This window comes from Arabidopsis lyrata, assembly GCF_000004255.2.
Source record: "Arabidopsis lyrata subsp. lyrata unplaced genomic scaffold ARALYscaffold_1, whole genome shotgun sequence".
Lineage (NCBI taxonomy): Eukaryota > Viridiplantae > Streptophyta > Magnoliopsida > Brassicales > Brassicaceae > Arabidopsis > Arabidopsis lyrata.
In genome coordinates, this window is record NW_003302555.1 from 8174335 (window position 1) to 8190444 (window position 16110).

Sequence of the window (16110 nt, forward strand, 5' to 3'; positions counted from 1 at the left end):
CTCATTGCAATACACCAAAAAAAGATACTCCAAAAGAAATATAAAGATACACCATATATTATAGTAAAATGTTCGAATATATGAAGATGTTTCGAAGTCTATCATCGACATGGTAAACCAATTGTGTTCATGGCCGTAATAAAACATAATATACGTAGAAGTAAAAGGTTGAACAATAACAGTCGATAACCTTAAGTTGAACTTATAATTTAATTGGTAAACAAGTAATTAAATAAACGTTTCGACGCTACAATACATATATTAACATTTACCAATCAAATCTTACTTGCACAGTGTTTTTCATATGTTGCATGCTTGCATTGAGTAAAATTTAGAAACCTATGTGAAATAGAGTGACGAGAAAAATAATAAGTTAAGAAGCCAACTTGAACTGTTGGGCCATCGTTTTATCTTGAATACCCCTTCACTTACATCCTAAGGGAATTGGGTGCTAAGACTTAAAGCATTGTGAGAATGCGACGTTTCCTTCTTCTATTTACTTTAATATATTTTAACTAGAACTAATTTCAGTTTATTAGAATTCTCACAATATGACTATATGAATTGTATATTTATTTAGCGACAAACATAGCTCATTTTTATTCCTCAGTGGGAAATTATGAAACTCTGAATATAGTAGAAACGAACGAACGTAATAATAAATATGATCGATGAAGGCATGGCTTCAGCCTTCAGATCACACATTAAAATAAAATATAGAAACCCACGTAATAATAAATAAGCATGTGTCATATGTGCATGAAGGGAAGGCTTACTAGTTTTTAATACATGTTCATGTATGTATGCAATATAGATGTATAACTTCGATTTGAAACAAATGAAGTGGAGATTGCATGTATGTGTGTGTGAACTCTCTGACAAAAAAACTAAAAATTAGGATGGGTCTCACCGTTTCAAAGGTAGATTTCGAATAAGCATGTATGGTCTACACATTCATTTCCTGCTTCCTAATAATTAAAGAAAACTTGGATGCATTGGCTGCATGTGACTTCAGAATATTTGTATGTATATTTTGAAAAGAGAAATAGAGTAAAAATAACTTAGACACAGTTACAATACTAAAAAATATAGACATTGCACATCTAAATACTTCAAAAAACAAATTTCTTGCATATATATATTTACTATCGTAAGTTAATGTTTTTACTAAGAAAACTAAAATTAGGTATATCCTAGAAAATTAATGTGAACGGTGTAAAAAAAATTCAACAACGTTTCGTTTAGCATCAAATAAAAAGCTTTTTTGTACTCCCAGAGGGAGATCATTCTTCTGGTAGCTAACCACCTACAACTTGAGCATCTTATGTCTTGTCTTCGAAAGCTATGAACACTAGAGAATGTCTAGTTGCTGCAAAAACTTCACAAAAAAGGGAAGAAGACAAACTAACTTAAATTTTCCAGACAATGAGACACTATTGTAGCTTGATCCATCACTCGTTTCATTGTATCAATGACCTGTCAATACAATAAGAGGCTCCCAAAACGTGTTTGTAGATAAACCCAAGTAAAAAATCCCAAGGAGCCAACCACATGATGATGAATAATAATCGTATCAACATCATTATTATGAGAATAATTAAACAACAGAAGTATTGAGACTCTCAAGTCAAATCCTTAAGTAACAACATTAGTAAGAGAATCCGACATGTATTGATATATGAACAATTTGCTTAAAGTAGCAGATTACAAGCCAACTCACAGCATATCTTCTCAGGTTTTTATGCAATAAGATCTAGAATAAAGTAGCAGATTACAAGCCAACTAATCGATTTCCTCACTAGCTCAAGAAGAGGGATAACACAACGACGACAAAAACAACAAGTGACAATAGCTTCAAGTGATTGTCTTGTTGTCCTTGTCGTCCCCCGTGCCGCTGGTAACTATGCATATGTGAGTGTCCTCCATGGAAAGGATTTGAGAAACCGTGAGGGAAGCCGCCAGAAGCAGCAGCCCCATACATGGCTGCATCAGGGAATCCATGGAAATGGAGGTTGAACAACGAAGGAATCAAACCGCCAAACGCTGCAGACAATGTAACATTCCCAAACCGGGCACTCGCCATGGGAGCTGCAAAACCTCCCATGAACCCACCAAACCCATGATGATGAGCAAAACCATGGTTAGGATCAGGAGGTTGTGCAGTTTCGGGTCTCTGTCCCGATGGACGGTTAGGCACTTCGAGTCCCGGAATGGACTTGGATCGAGGGTCGGCAGACGATTTACCTCTACCGTACAAAGGAACCAATCTGTCTTCTTCGATCACGGCTTTGCAAACCGGGCATTCCTTAGATTGAGAATGGAGATGGAGCCATTTGTATAAGCAAGGCCAACAGAACAAGTGACCACAGAGAGTGACAATAGGATCTTGAGCCAAGTCTAAGCAGATGTTACATTCAAAGTTACTCGAATCATTGCTGTTTGTATCATTGCCGCTAGAACAAGAAGGAACATCAGACATGATTCACCCAAAAACCTCTGATTTAATCTCCTCCACTGGATTATCACAAAGCAGCATATAAATAAATTAACACAGAAAGATAAACAGAGAAGATTAATTAACTAATCAACAACTCTTATTGACCAAATTGAAATTAGTGATTCAATAATCAATGATAGATCTTTCAGCTTTAATATAAATAAAACAATCATAAACCTCTAGATCTATCCGATAAACCACTAAAATCACCGATCATATATTCCGGCGAATCAAAAATTATCTCGAAAAATCAAATCAAAGAGGGGAAGCAAAATTTATCAAAAAATATGAAACGAAGTATTTGATCGGAATAGATAATTACCAATAAAAGAGTTAGATCGGCCGGTGAAGGGATCGACGATCTAATCGAAATCCGCAAAGGAACAGCGCTGGCTTAAGGGCTAAGGTTTGGCCGGAGACAAGTTTCATCGAAGAAAGATCTTTTGAGAATAATAATTTATATTTTATTTGTATTTGTTTGACCTATTTTCCTGTATTTTTTTTTACTATCCCGCGAATTTGTGGGCACATGTGTGCACGTGACGGAGAACTAGTGGCTGTATGAAGTCAACTCTATCTTATTGACCGTTAGATCTGGTAGATACTAGATATTTGGAGGTAGATTATTAGATTATTATTCTAGGGTCGGGCATTCGGGTATTGGGTTTGGTTCTAAGAGCAACTCCACCGACTAAGATACTCAAATAAATGTTTTAACTAAAAAATATTAATATTTAACACATTTTGGTTATGTAATTTTTAAGAAGTAAAAGAAAAGTGTAAAAAAGAATTATTTTATTTATTTTTTTCCAAAAAAATTGAATCAATCATAAAGTCACTAGTGGCTCTCTCGCCAAAAAAAAAAAAAGTCACTAGTGGCTCAAAAGTATTTTAGAAGTCTCTTAAAGTTTCTTAAATAAAATACTTGTCTCACTCTCTCTCATTCTTTTCTAATAGAATCAATCCCTGTTCTAAAAATCCCCGCCTAGACCCGATTACTCCCCGCTTAATCGCTAGGCCCACCCTGTCCGCCTCGATTAATGACTAATCCCTTAAAGAAATCAGTCACCCGATTACTCTCCGCCTAATCCGATTATTCCCCGCCTAATCCGATTATTCTCCGCCTAATCTTACATACCCCGATTATTTTTAGATTGCCAGTATAAAAAAACTTTTTATTTTTGTTATTCAATCATTTGAATTGGGAGTTTGTAATGTTTTACAATAATTTATGTTCATATTTTAATAAAAATCATAAATATTTGTCTCAAAAATACATTTTTATGTGTTTACTGCAATTTTAAAAATAATATTGGATTAATATGTTTTAAAAATATTAAAATAACCCTAAAATTAATCCCCGATTAATCCCCGATTTTAATTCGATTTTCCGATTAATCGCTAGGCCCATGCCGAGCGCCCGACTAGCGCCTAGCGATTTTTCAAACAAGGGAATCAATTATGGATTTGCCATTTTTTTGGATGGCATTTGTGGATTTTGTCCTTTTTTGAATAGTTTATGGATTTTGCCCCTTTTCAGGCTACGAAAATATGATTTAACATGCGTTTTATTCGTTATGTTTGGGTTTAGTCGGTTGTGGTTGTTCTTAGGGTTTAGTATTTTGTATAAACTACGTATTTTTACCAAAAAAAAAACGAAATACGTACATTTTTAAGTATTAAAAAATGGCATATCCGTAAGATTTTATTAAAAATGGCAATTTCAAAAGATTTCTATAAAAAATGGCAAAATCAACAATAATCCCTTTCTAATATTTTCCACCCTTTTATAATGAACAACTAATATAAGATACTTTCAATGGAGGTGTTTTATATAGTCTTTGTTCGGTTCAAGTATTTCAGTAAAGAGTTAATACTTACTACCCACTTGTATAATTTTTGGCTCAATTCCGAAAATCTAAAATACTAAAAAAAATAAAGATTGTTAAATTTAAATTAATTTTGATTAAGTTTCAACAAATACAACGAAAACTTTAAGATACCTTAATTATTTGGAGTACTTTATTTTTGATCTAAAATAACTAATATTTCTATGTTTATACATGTAATATTTATTTAGATACCATTCAACTTTCAGTTTGGTTCATGTTCGGTTTTAGTTTTTCTATCTAAATAAATAATTTATATTATGGCGGTAAAGTATATGCCAGCTAGGATATTATCGATAGAGAATTAGAGACGATTTAAATGCTTTTAAGTCAATGTCACAGTGTTAGTTTGACGTTTATGGCCTGTGTTTCCTGCGCTCTAAGGTATCTAATCATGACACTCGTACGAGCAAATCCGACCCGACTTGGTACGGATATTTGCTTGACAATTCATTAGTTATTTGGGGGTTAACTTCATCAATTTATCTTCTTCTCCAAAGTCCAAAGTAGTCTGCTTCATAAGCGCATATGCTCATTCTTCTTCTTTTTGTATGCAACGTGAGAGATCAAGTTGGTCGAAGAACACCACGTTTGTTTTCCACGTTCTTAATGAACTCATAGAGATAAAGAGATAAAATCTTTGAATCTATTGGTTAGGCTCTCGTATGTCTTGTTTGATTGGATATGATTTTCTTTTGGCATGTTTATACATTTATTAAAACAAAGGGTGTGAATGGAGACACTTGTAATGCGGATTTCAAAGCGGTTTTGGTAAAACCGCTTTACTTTCACCAATCACAAGTTTTTCTAAAAATTGTGGTTTTAAGAAAACCAAAAAGTAAAACCGCAGAATGTATAAAATTGTCTGCTGAATTAAAAAACGCACCCCAATATCTCACCACATCTAAGAAGCAGTGGTTTTGTCAATTACGCACTGAATAACTTTAAAAAAAAAAATATTTTTTGACTTTTGATTATTAGATATCATATTATCCAACACAATACATTATCTATGATTATAATTTTAAAAACTATAGATTACCACCAAAAAAAATTAAAGATTTTGTTGTTAATACTAAAAATTCCATTAAAAAATTATGGACTTACAAACAAGTAAAACATTATAATTATAATTAATTATCTTTATCTCTCTCTTTTCGACATCATCATACTTTCCTTTAAATTCTGTTGTCCAGAGAACTTTTGGAGTTTGGAAAAAAAAATAGAAGATTCTTTTTGATTTTCTGAGATATAATGTTCATGTTAAAAAAAAAAGAGTGATAATGGCTACAGTGGGATTACATAATTTCATCAGAATTTCAAACTTCTCAGATACATATTTTGCAGATGTAATGACAGAGACAAATATAAACAACAGAGATTTTGATCATGATTTAGATGACATCAAATCAATAAAGATAACAGATAGAGAACATATGACGCAAATACGAGACAATATTGCATCATATGCTAAAATCAATAAATATTATCTATTATCAAAGTAATAGATAATATTTTTTATGATAAACTTAGTCAACGCATGTAAAAATATATATGCTACAAAATTAAATTTATATTTTGATAGATTTTTGTATAAATGGTTTATAAATATCTGTTATTATTTCTTTATTAACACAAAAATTAATTAATTATTAATATATATATAATCTATAATCCGTACCGCAAGTAGTTTTTTTCACCAATCAAACATTATTCTTTACCGCTTATTTTGTACAAACCGCACTTGTCCCGCAAATATATTTCTCCCGCACGTACCGCAGTTGAACCGTACCGCACTATAATAACGCTTTTCCCGCACAATAAAAACCGCGGTTACCATTCGGACCCAAAAATTTGGTGCGGATATCCGCCGGCGGACAAAAGTCACTGGATTGCAGCCTTTTGCTTGAGTTTGGAATGTTCCAACAATTAGTTTCCACTTTCCGCATTACTCTTCTTGCTTTTTCATAATTACATTAAAAATCAACTTTCATAATTTTAGATAGATCTTCAATAGATAAATCAATTAATTTACATACTCCTCTTGCATTGGTTCTACACAACTTTTGAATGGAAAAGTTATCTAATATTATGAAAGTTGATTTTTAATGTAATTATAAAAAAGCAATTACACAAAACTATAAAAGAAAAATAAAATATGAAACGTGTCCCTCTATGGTAAGTAGTATCCAAAATAATTAAATTAAACTAATTAATTTTTATCTTAAAAAAAGAAAAGAAAAAACGCTATAAATAGAGGATCATCACCCCATCAACTTCCACTCATCATCACAAGTTCACAACTTCAAAGTTTCATTACTCATATGATCATATCAACAATGGCGATTTTCTCCAAATTACATCTTCTCTTTTTCTCCTTCATCATAGCCACATGTATACATAAATATTTCCAACGATTTCTACTTTTAGTATAATAATTTCTCTTATTTACATTTTGTATTTTGTCTATTATATTTTGCAAGGTACAATTTCCATTGTCTCCGGCACCGACTTCACCTTAACAAACCACTGCAGCTCCACCATCTGGCCTGGAATCCTCACCGCAAACGGCACACCAATCGGCGACGGCGGTTTTGCCTTAGCCGCAGGCTCTTCCGTCACCTTAACCGTTTCTGCAGGCTGGTCCGGTCGATTCTGGGGTCGAACGGGCTGCAACTTCGACGCATCCGGTTCCGGAAAATGCACCACCGGAGACTGCGGCGGCAAGTTAAAATGCGCCGGCGCAGGAGGAGCTCCACCAGCCACACTCGCAGAATTCACAATCGGCTCATCCGGAAAGAAAAACGCAGTGCAAGATTTCTACGACGTGAGCCTCGTCGACGGTTACAACGTTCAGATGAAAATCACACCGCAAGGTGGCTCAGGCAATTGTCAAACCGCGGGATGCGTTTCGGACGTGAACGCGATTTGTCCAAACGAGCTACGCGTTACGGACGCCGCGGGTGTTGTGGCGTGTAAGAGTGCTTGTGAGGCTTTTAATAAGCCGGAGTATTGCTGCACCGGCGCGTATAGTACACCGGCTACTTGTCCGCCGACGAATTACTCGAAGATATTTAAACAAGCTTGTCCAAGTGCGTATAGCTATGCATACGATGATGCTTCGAGTACTTTTACTTGTACTAATGCTAATTATGTGATCAGTTTCTGTTCTTAGACATAACAGCCTTTATTAATTATTATTATTATTATCAACAATCAATAAAAATTGATCATTTTTAACTTATTATTATGTTTTGTTTTCTTTAATCTTTTACAAATACAAAAAGTCGAGGTTTCTAAAACAAAAGATGAGATACGGCATGCATAGCCATCCCATTATTATCAACGAGAAAGACAAAATTAAATCAAAGATTATGTTTTTGAATAAGATGAAACTTCTATTTGATTGTTTTTTTTATAAGCTTATTACGTAAAAATATCAAAGTTAATTTGAGTAAATCGTTTTTTTCTTTCGTTGCAGATTTTAAACCAAATCAATCATACTTTTGTTGTCAATTGTAAATGTCCTTAATTGACAAACACGTATAATTTGTCTACGTAATTGATAAAAAAAAAAAAAAGGTAAATCTATGATGCTTGTAAATAAATCTTCAATATGTTTACTTTAAGAATTAAAGATATGGTAATTGAAGTACAAAATCTTGTTTTTTTTTTCTTTTGTCAACAAAAGAGTTACAAAATCTTGTATTTTATTTTTTACCCTTAAATCAAAGATTTCATCACTTTATGAAATGTTCTTTTTTATGACACTTTATCTACCAAAGTCCAAACACAAGATCCTAGTTTATTTGAGTATAAACATTTACAACATTTTCCGATTACTGCTTTAATTTAATAGTTTCTTTCATTAAATAGTTTGTTTTCAGTCTATTAATTTCAACCAATATCAAGGCGACATAAACATCTTTTCGGCAGTATAATCAGTTAATTAGCAAGAGAAAACCGAGAGTTGAAGATCGATTAGAACTCGGTCAAATTCAAAGTCTTCTCGAAGGAGCTTCAGATTATCCTTGGGGAGATTCGAGGCTATGTTACCTGATGAGGATGTTTCTCTTCCATCACTTAAGACTCTCTTTCTTGAGCGGATTTGTTTCTACAATACTGATTTTTGTGTTTTGGGAAAGCTTCTTTCTGCTTCTCCTTTGCTTGAAAGAAAAAAAGTGATACCAAACATTTATATTTACATTCTAACATACCCATCTCTCCAGATCGTATCAGAACAGATAGTTTCCAATAGGAAGCTTTAGAGAGTCATTTGGTTTCTTGATGGTACTTACACGGCTAAACAACAGAAGTAAGAAGAAACAACATCTACCCTATAGCCAAACATCTCTAGAATAACTAAAACTTAGCAAGCCACGAATGGTTAAACAAGTCGGTGTACCTTACATACAGGATTTGTTAAAAGTCAGGGCTTCTTTTTTAGCTGATGCAGTTAAGATCAGTGTTTCTGGCTTCTTTTGATTGCAACTTGCATGCCTTCTTCATTCTCTTTGCAGCTTGGACAAACCCCACAATAACCTGAAGCTCATCCATTTGCTGTAATCATATCACAGTTTTACATCATTTTATTGATCATCAGGACAAAGTCAAGGCAAATTTGTAACTCAGAGAAGGCTTAGAAGGATTTTATGTACCTGAGACATGAAGTGCCTTTGAACAATGTCAATTAGTTGCTCCTTTGATGGATTAGGAATTGCATCCACCTATACAAAGAGTTTATTCAGAAACAAGCACACAGATAGTAGAGTTCAAGATTGAGTAAACGAAAGTTAATTTCTTTTTTTCTGGAAATCAACTTACAAGGTTAAAATGTCGCCAATAATTCAATAAAGCGGGCATTTCCAATTTGCTAAGATCAACCTTCTGCATGAAAGCATATGACATCGCATCAGTAAACTTATGACTAGTTGCATTATGTTCACTGGCAAATGAAATAGATGTCAAAGTTTTTGAATGCGTACCATGTTTTCACGGGGAGTAAAACCCGAACTTTTTAATTGCGAGTCAGATGATAGAGATCTGCTCATCGTCTTGTGAGATGACCGCGATGATCTCTGCCCTCTTTGCTTCGACTTATGAGGCTTCAGTGTGTCCTCAGATGCTGGAAAAGAAACAACTTATCATAGAAACAAGACTGAGGAAATCAGTTAAAAAGGTTCCCACTTTTATGTCCAAATTAAAAACAATATACCACTTAGCAGCTCACTAAAGACTAACTCAAGTTTAGAGATCTCTCTGTCAAGTTTTTGAGAAATTGGCAGAATCCTTAAAAAATATTAAGGAACCAAACTTACTCATATCGGAGCCATTCCTCTGTGTGTTTTCGAAATCAAGATCATCGTCTTCTTCGTTTCCAGTAGGATGTTCAAGGACACTAAGCGCATTCCTCTGCAACTTTACTTCTATACCATTTGTCAGAACCTAAAAACAAAAAGAAAAACCAAAAAGCACAAGAATGATTCTGATTATATACTTTAACTCCATAAACAAGTACTGACATATTGATTTAAATTAAAGCTTAAGAAGAAGAAGAATATGGTATGTTTCAAACTAAATTACACTTTTCTTTTGTTACTTCCATAGAAATTCTCGGAGACAAGAACTGGTGGAATGTGATATCACTAATAGTAAAATATAATCGTGATACTGAAGAAAATTGTATATTATTTGGATTATTCTCTAAAGTTTAAAGCTAGAATATGGTGAAGTTACTCCATTAGGTCCACATACACAGAGACACTATCAAAAAGATCTTGCAGAGAAACTTATAATATAAACTAGCCAACCAAAGCAAAAAGATTTGATAAAGATAAAAATAATCGACAGAAGTGACACTGCTTGGGGACGAAAATTACTCAACTAATTAAGAAAGAACAAAAGAAAAAAAACCTCTAAAACAAATGATTATCACTAATCAAAAGACTAACAAATTTCAAAAAAGCCAGCTTGAATCCACAAGGTGGTGAACAAAAAAGGATAGAATTGTCAAGAAACATGATGGAGAATTAGATAACAAGTGCATTTTTGTTATGATGTTTTTTTCAACAGGCGCGAAATTAAAGTTGCCTAACTTAATGTTTGCAAACTCAAAATCCCTTATCCCCTATAGATGATTCCTAAAATTGAGCCTGAATCTCAGCAAGAAATATCAAAATATCTAAAGAGTAATATACTGATAAAAAGATGTTTCAGAAGCTTTTATCAGATGCAAAAAAAAAAAACTGTTAATCAGAAAAATTAATATAGAAAAACAAAAATCAATGAAGGCTTCATGAATAACCTAACTATCGAAGAACTCAGAATCCAGCAGTAATGGTGACTTGAATGCTAATAACACGCATGCAACAAGTTCAATCGCCAGATTTTAAAAATTTACAGATTTAACATTGGTGAAGACAAAATGATTTCATTTTTTATCACACTAACAAGTAACAACTCTTGATTTAATTATATGAGACTTGATTAACGAATCGAAGCTAATTAATGATTATATCTAATTTAAAGAAAGATCATTTTGAGAAATTCAAGAGAAAATCCAAAATTTGAAATTCAAAATCATCCCAAAACCCCAAATTATGTTCATCGATTCAAAAGATTGAATTGCAAACTTGGTAAATCCAGAAAACAAAGAGAAACACTTAAGATTAGATCGAAATTTTATCTATAAAAGGAAAACGGAAAAGGAAACAAGAAAGATAACATTTTTACCAAAAAAGGAAAGAAAGTAAAAAACTTTACCAGCCAATGCCAACCACCGAGACCGACAGCTTTTTTGACAACACCTTGAAGACCAACAAGCACCGATTTCGTACGGTTGTTTCCGGTGACCACCACTTTTGTATGACGTGGCAATACTGATAACTCTTCTTCACTACTGCAATCGCCGTAAAAGCTCTGAATCTGTGGGAATCCTCCATTGACCACTCCTGAGCTATCTACAGCTTCCAGCATTCTTCTTCTTCTTCTTCTTCTTCTTCTTCTCTAATCTAATCCGAAGAAACCAACAGACCCACTTCGAAGTTTTCAGCTGTGAACACTGATACAAAATCGAAGATCATGCATTGCTAAGAGAGGGAAAGATCAGATGATTGAGCGGGAAAAGTGGAGAGAGATCGATGTAAAATAATTAGGGTTTGTCCCACAAGAAGAAAGTAGAGAGAGAAGAGAGAAGAAGCAGAGTAGTAGTAGTAAAGAGAAGGAAGAGGAGGGAAAGAGAGAGGGGATGATAGAGACAGGCTTCCACCACGTTGACCAGTTATAACTTGCCACGTAAGCATTGTACTGAAACTATATGCGTTATGCAAAAACAGAACCGGTTTTTTTGGATTTAACCGGAGGGGTACTTTTGGTAATTATAGAACACGCGATTGACCTGAATGGTTGACTGGTGTTTAATAAAGACAGAGATATATGGGACCCGTTTTCTGAATGAATGACGATTGTACCCTTCTTCACGTTACTTTTTTTTCTCTTGTTTGAAAATTTTGGATATTCTTTGTCCTTATCTTATTATTTTCTTTCTTATATAATTATTGCTCTCTCCATTACTATTTTTTTATTAATATAGAGAAAAATGTTTTTACTTTTTGAAAACCAGGTTCTCTAAGCAGCAAAATAAACGAAACTAACGAAATAAGTACTGTTTAATAAGTGAAATAAATGGATCAAATACAGTAAAATAAACATTGAACAATAACTTAAAACTCATAAAATGGCTAAAAACCAATCAAATATGTCTGGTCGAATGGGATAATTGGGTATTATTAGATACGGGACTATTAAACACACATCGATATTCTAATCAAAAGAGCTCAAGCGACGCAATACAAAATTCATACTACTAATATAAAGCTTTTCTTTCAACCAATGATTATAAATCTAGTAGTATATTTTAACTTTTTTTGTGTGTGTGTTAAATACATGATTTTACTATATGAAAGTTACATGTTTGGATCAATTATTTGTCCAAAACTTTAATCGGGTCATTGTCATTGTCACAGTTAACAAAGCCCACCCAAAAATAAAACCGTCCCCATATTTGGGGAAACTATCAAAGCGACCCCTCACCAAACCCCTGCTTCAATTATTCGTAACTTTTAATGCTTTACCCTTTACCATTTCCCTCGCATAAAAATCAAAATTTTAGTTCTTGTGTTCTTTATTGTTTTTATTAAACAATAATCTACAAAATCTAGAGGCTGGAACACGGGTTTTGCGTATCTGAATGAATTAAATGAACAAAATCCATTAATTACCGAAAAATTTCAGAGGAGTTGCATTAAATTGGGGGTTATTTGTTACATTCGAAATTAGGGGACTAATTGTGGTTAATTACGAAAATTGGAGGGGTTAATGAGAATAATCAATCATACACGTCTGTCGTCGTCTTTGAGGGTTTTGTTTGAACAGAGAGACTAGAGTGTTGGATTCGTTAATGGCGAAAACTGATAAGCTAGCTCAATTCCTTGATTCGGGGATCTATGAATCCGACGATTCCAATTGGTTCTTCTTAGACCCGGTTCGTATCACCAATCGTTCATATACCCGATTTAGGGTTTCACCTTCTGCTTATTACTCTCGTTTCTTCAATTCGAAGCAACTCAATCAACAATCCAGCGACTCTAATCCGAGAAAGCGAAAACGGAAGCAGAAAGACCCTAGCTTTCACCTTCCTAGTGTAGGAGAGCAAGCTTCGAATCTTCGTCATCAGGAAGCGAGGCTGTTCTTATCGAAAGCCCATGAATCTTTTTTAAAGGACGTCGAGTTGGTGAATTTAACGAAAGGTCTAAGTGATGATGATTCTAGTTTGTTGAACAAGTGTTGTGACGATGAACTCTCTTTTATTGAGCTTGGAGGAGTGTGGCAAGCTCCTTTCTATGAGATAACACTGAATTTTAATCTATGTTGCGACAATGAAGGTTTTTTGTTTTCTCTGTTTCACTTGCTAAATCCTATTTGTGAAACCCATGAATTTGATGGTGTTATGTGGTCTTAATAGGCGAGACTTGCAATGAACAGAGAGTGTTTCAAGTGTTCAATAACCTAGTAGTGAACGAGACTGGAGAAGAAGTGGGAGCTGAGTTTTCCAACCGGAGATATATAATGCCTAGAAAGAGTTGCTTCTACATGGTTTGTGAATTTCACTTGTCTTATTTTATGATTCTATATAAAGATGAAAACTTTTAGTTGCTGTGTGAAATGGTTATTCTGATCTTACAGTTCTTTTTCCCATGTTGCCTTCAAGTCTGATTTACTGCATATCCGAAACCTCGTTCCTGGTAAGTCTTGTGCTATAGTCCATTACAGATATTTTGCTAAAAGCTGAGCTTTAGAGTATTATGGCTCCTGTTGATTGGTCCTGAGTCATATGATAAAAGATCAGTCATGATCATATATCAGTAGGCGAAGTATCTAAATCTTATTGATGTCATATATGCAGCTAGACCTGAAGAAGGCTTCAATCTTATAGTTATTGATCCACCTTGGGAAAATGCAAGCGCTCATCAGAAATCAAAGTTCGTTATCGACTTGAAGTATGCCTGTGGATAAGTATTTTTTGTATCTGAAAGTTCATGACCCATGTTTCTTGGTTCCTTGTTTTAGGTATCCTACTTTACCAAACCGATACTTCTTATCTCTCCCGATCAAGCAGCTTGCTCATGCTGAAGGAGCTCTCGTCGCTTTGTGGGTGACCAATAGAGAGAAATTACTTAGTTTTGTTGAGAAAGAGCTATTCCCTGCATGGGGAATTAAGTATGTAGCTACAATGTATTGGTTGAAGGTGAGCCTATATTGGACCTCTCTATCCCCATCTTGGTTTCTGAATTGCATACAATGACTTAAAATTTCACACTGTCGGTATGTATATGTTTTAGGTGAAACCAGATGGTACACTGATTTGCGATCTGGACCTGGTCCATCATAAACCTTATGAGTACCTTCTACTAGGCTACCGTTATACCGAAGTAAGTCAATTCTTGTTTTTGTCACTTGAATAATCTGAGAAAGGAATTTCTGTTTGAACAGCCATGTATACAAATGTCATAGCTTCCAGGATCAGAACATAGGTCAGATTTTAAACTCTTGGACAAGAACCAGATAATCATGAGCATCCCTGGAGATTTTTCGAGGAAACCCCCAATTGGAGGTATTCTTATGTAATATTTTCAGTTCTGCGATTGGCTTCATCAAATTCAAGAACATATAATGCAATTTTGTTAAATTCTTGCTCTAAAGCTCCCCTGATTCTTTTTTTTTTCACTTGGACTTTGTGTAGAGATACTATTGAAACACACTCCCGGGTCTCAACCGGCTCGGTGCCTTGAGCTATTTGCTAGGGAAATGGCTGCCGGATGGACCTCTTGGGGAAATGAACCTCTTCACTTTCAGGACTCGAGATACTTTTTGAAAGATTAGTGGGTGCATTCCCTAGGTTGCAGCCAAGGAAAAGACTGGCTTGGGCCCTCATGATTGTTTTTTTCTGTGACTCATTGTCAAGCTGAAGACAGTGAGGAGAGAACCCTTGGAAGGAATCAGAAGGTTTGATTTGATGAACGACATTGTTCAAAAAGAAAAAAAAAAATACTTAAGATTTTGTCTTAGAACTATACCATCAAATTAGTAAGCTTTTTTCTTTTCTTGTAACAGATGATGTTTCAGATTAAATTTATATATATTATCAGTACAATAAGATCACATACTATATCAATATCGCTGCTATTCACTAGATTTCTTTTTTCTTTTTCAACAAAATATGAATAAATATAAAGGCAAAAGCGTGTTAAATATAAATTCAATAAGTGACTGACTACTCGTTGGAAGATCATATCTGCTTTGATGGGTCTATGTGTGGGGCAAATCCACTATCCAATTTTCCTTTTGTGTTCAATGAACTATACAATTGCAAAAAACATGAAAATTAAAGAAAATCATCATGACCAATGAATAGCAGGCCCCAACAATAATTCCGAATTATAGGCTCTGATTGTTATAGCAATCAAACAATATGCTTTAACGATATTTCCAAACATAGAGCTTTCCAGTTTGACTTAATAATGTTGTGTGAATATCCTTACATTTCCATTTACGACTCTCGTTTAGTAATTTTTTTGAAGTAGCAGAATGATAGAATGTTTTGTTTTATCAATCACACAGTTTTGTAAAATCACGATTTTTTTAATCCTCTATTCAACAAAAAACATCAAGTGGAAATAAACCAAACCATGCAACAAAATGCATATCACGAACATAGAATGAACGAACTACATTGTCAATTACTTAATTTAGGAATTAAACTTCGCTTTCAGACAACTTGGTTCAGAAAATTGACCATCTGTCATGTTGATATAAACAATCCATCTCAAATGCAGAATAGTGTCACTATATCAGCATGTGTTTAAAAACGCAATTTGTCAATAAGATCGGAGCTTAGTTCAAAATGTTGATAAGTATTCTGAAAATCTAAAAGAATCCCAACACGTCAATGCTTCTCCACTCGAGTTCTCTTTGGCAATCTATAGAATTCGTTGTACGTAGTTAATTGCCTCATATATGATAAAACAAGTTTGTCACATTTTTTCAAAAATTAACTAAACCCTTATGAAATAGTTTGGTTTTAACCTTTTTATTTGATAAAGATTGTGTATGTCATCTATCAATCAGTTTTACTTATATTCGTTTTCACAAATAATTTATTATATA

General features: G+C 34.0%; 4 protein-coding genes across 6 annotated transcripts; 2 read left to right on the plus strand and 2 right to left on the minus strand.

Annotated features, from left to right (window-relative positions):
- Positions 1-1613: 1613 nt before the first annotated feature.
- On the minus strand, positions 1614-2949 carry LOC9329103 (E3 ubiquitin-protein ligase RNF185). Its single transcript, XM_002892995.2, has 2 exons — positions 2820-2949; positions 1614-2514 (listed from the first exon to the last, which is right to left on the minus strand). The coding sequence occupies exon 2, from the start codon at positions 2477-2479 to the stop codon at positions 1799-1801; it is 681 nt and encodes a 226-aa protein (XP_002893041.1). The 5' UTR covers positions 2480-2514; positions 2820-2949; the 3' UTR covers positions 1614-1798.
- Positions 2950-6673: 3724 nt separating this feature from the next.
- LOC9329104 (pathogenesis-related protein 5) lies at positions 6674-7630 on the plus strand. The gene is made up of 2 exons (XM_021012754.1): positions 6674-6780; positions 6870-7630. The coding sequence occupies exons 1-2, from the start codon at positions 6711-6713 to the stop codon at positions 7559-7561; spliced, it is 762 nt and encodes a 253-aa protein (XP_020868413.1). The 5' UTR covers positions 6674-6710; the 3' UTR covers positions 7562-7630.
- Positions 7631-8559: 929 nt separating this feature from the next.
- LOC9326391 lies at positions 8560-11659 on the minus strand. Of its 2 annotated transcripts, none has more exons than XM_021012756.1 (6): positions 11149-11659; positions 9705-9831; positions 9372-9511; positions 9211-9273; positions 9045-9113; positions 8560-8946 (listed from the first exon to the last, which is right to left on the minus strand). In XM_021012756.1, exons 1-6 carry the CDS (start codon positions 11359-11361, stop codon positions 8830-8832), a joined length of 729 nt encoding a protein of 242 aa, XP_020868415.1. In that variant the 5' UTR covers positions 11362-11659; the 3' UTR covers positions 8560-8829. The 2 variants fall into 2 exon arrangements, with proteins under 2 accessions (XP_020868415.1, XP_020868414.1); XM_021012755.1 differs by having other exon boundaries at positions 9372-9526.
- Positions 11660-12684: 1025 nt separating this feature from the next.
- LOC9329105 (methyltransferase-like protein 2) lies at positions 12685-15107 on the plus strand. Of its 2 annotated transcripts, none has more exons than XM_021012752.1 (8): positions 12685-13328; positions 13409-13539; positions 13655-13688; positions 13850-13943; positions 14014-14191; positions 14286-14375; positions 14458-14557; positions 14687-15107. In XM_021012752.1, exons 1-8 carry the CDS (start codon positions 12845-12847, stop codon positions 14824-14826), a joined length of 1251 nt encoding a protein of 416 aa, XP_020868411.1. In that variant the 5' UTR covers positions 12685-12844; the 3' UTR covers positions 14827-15107. The 2 variants fall into 2 exon arrangements, with proteins under 2 accessions (XP_020868411.1, XP_020868412.1); XM_021012753.1 differs by having other exon boundaries at positions 12690-13328; positions 13850-13925.
- The last annotated feature ends 1003 nt before the right edge of the window (positions 15108-16110 follow it).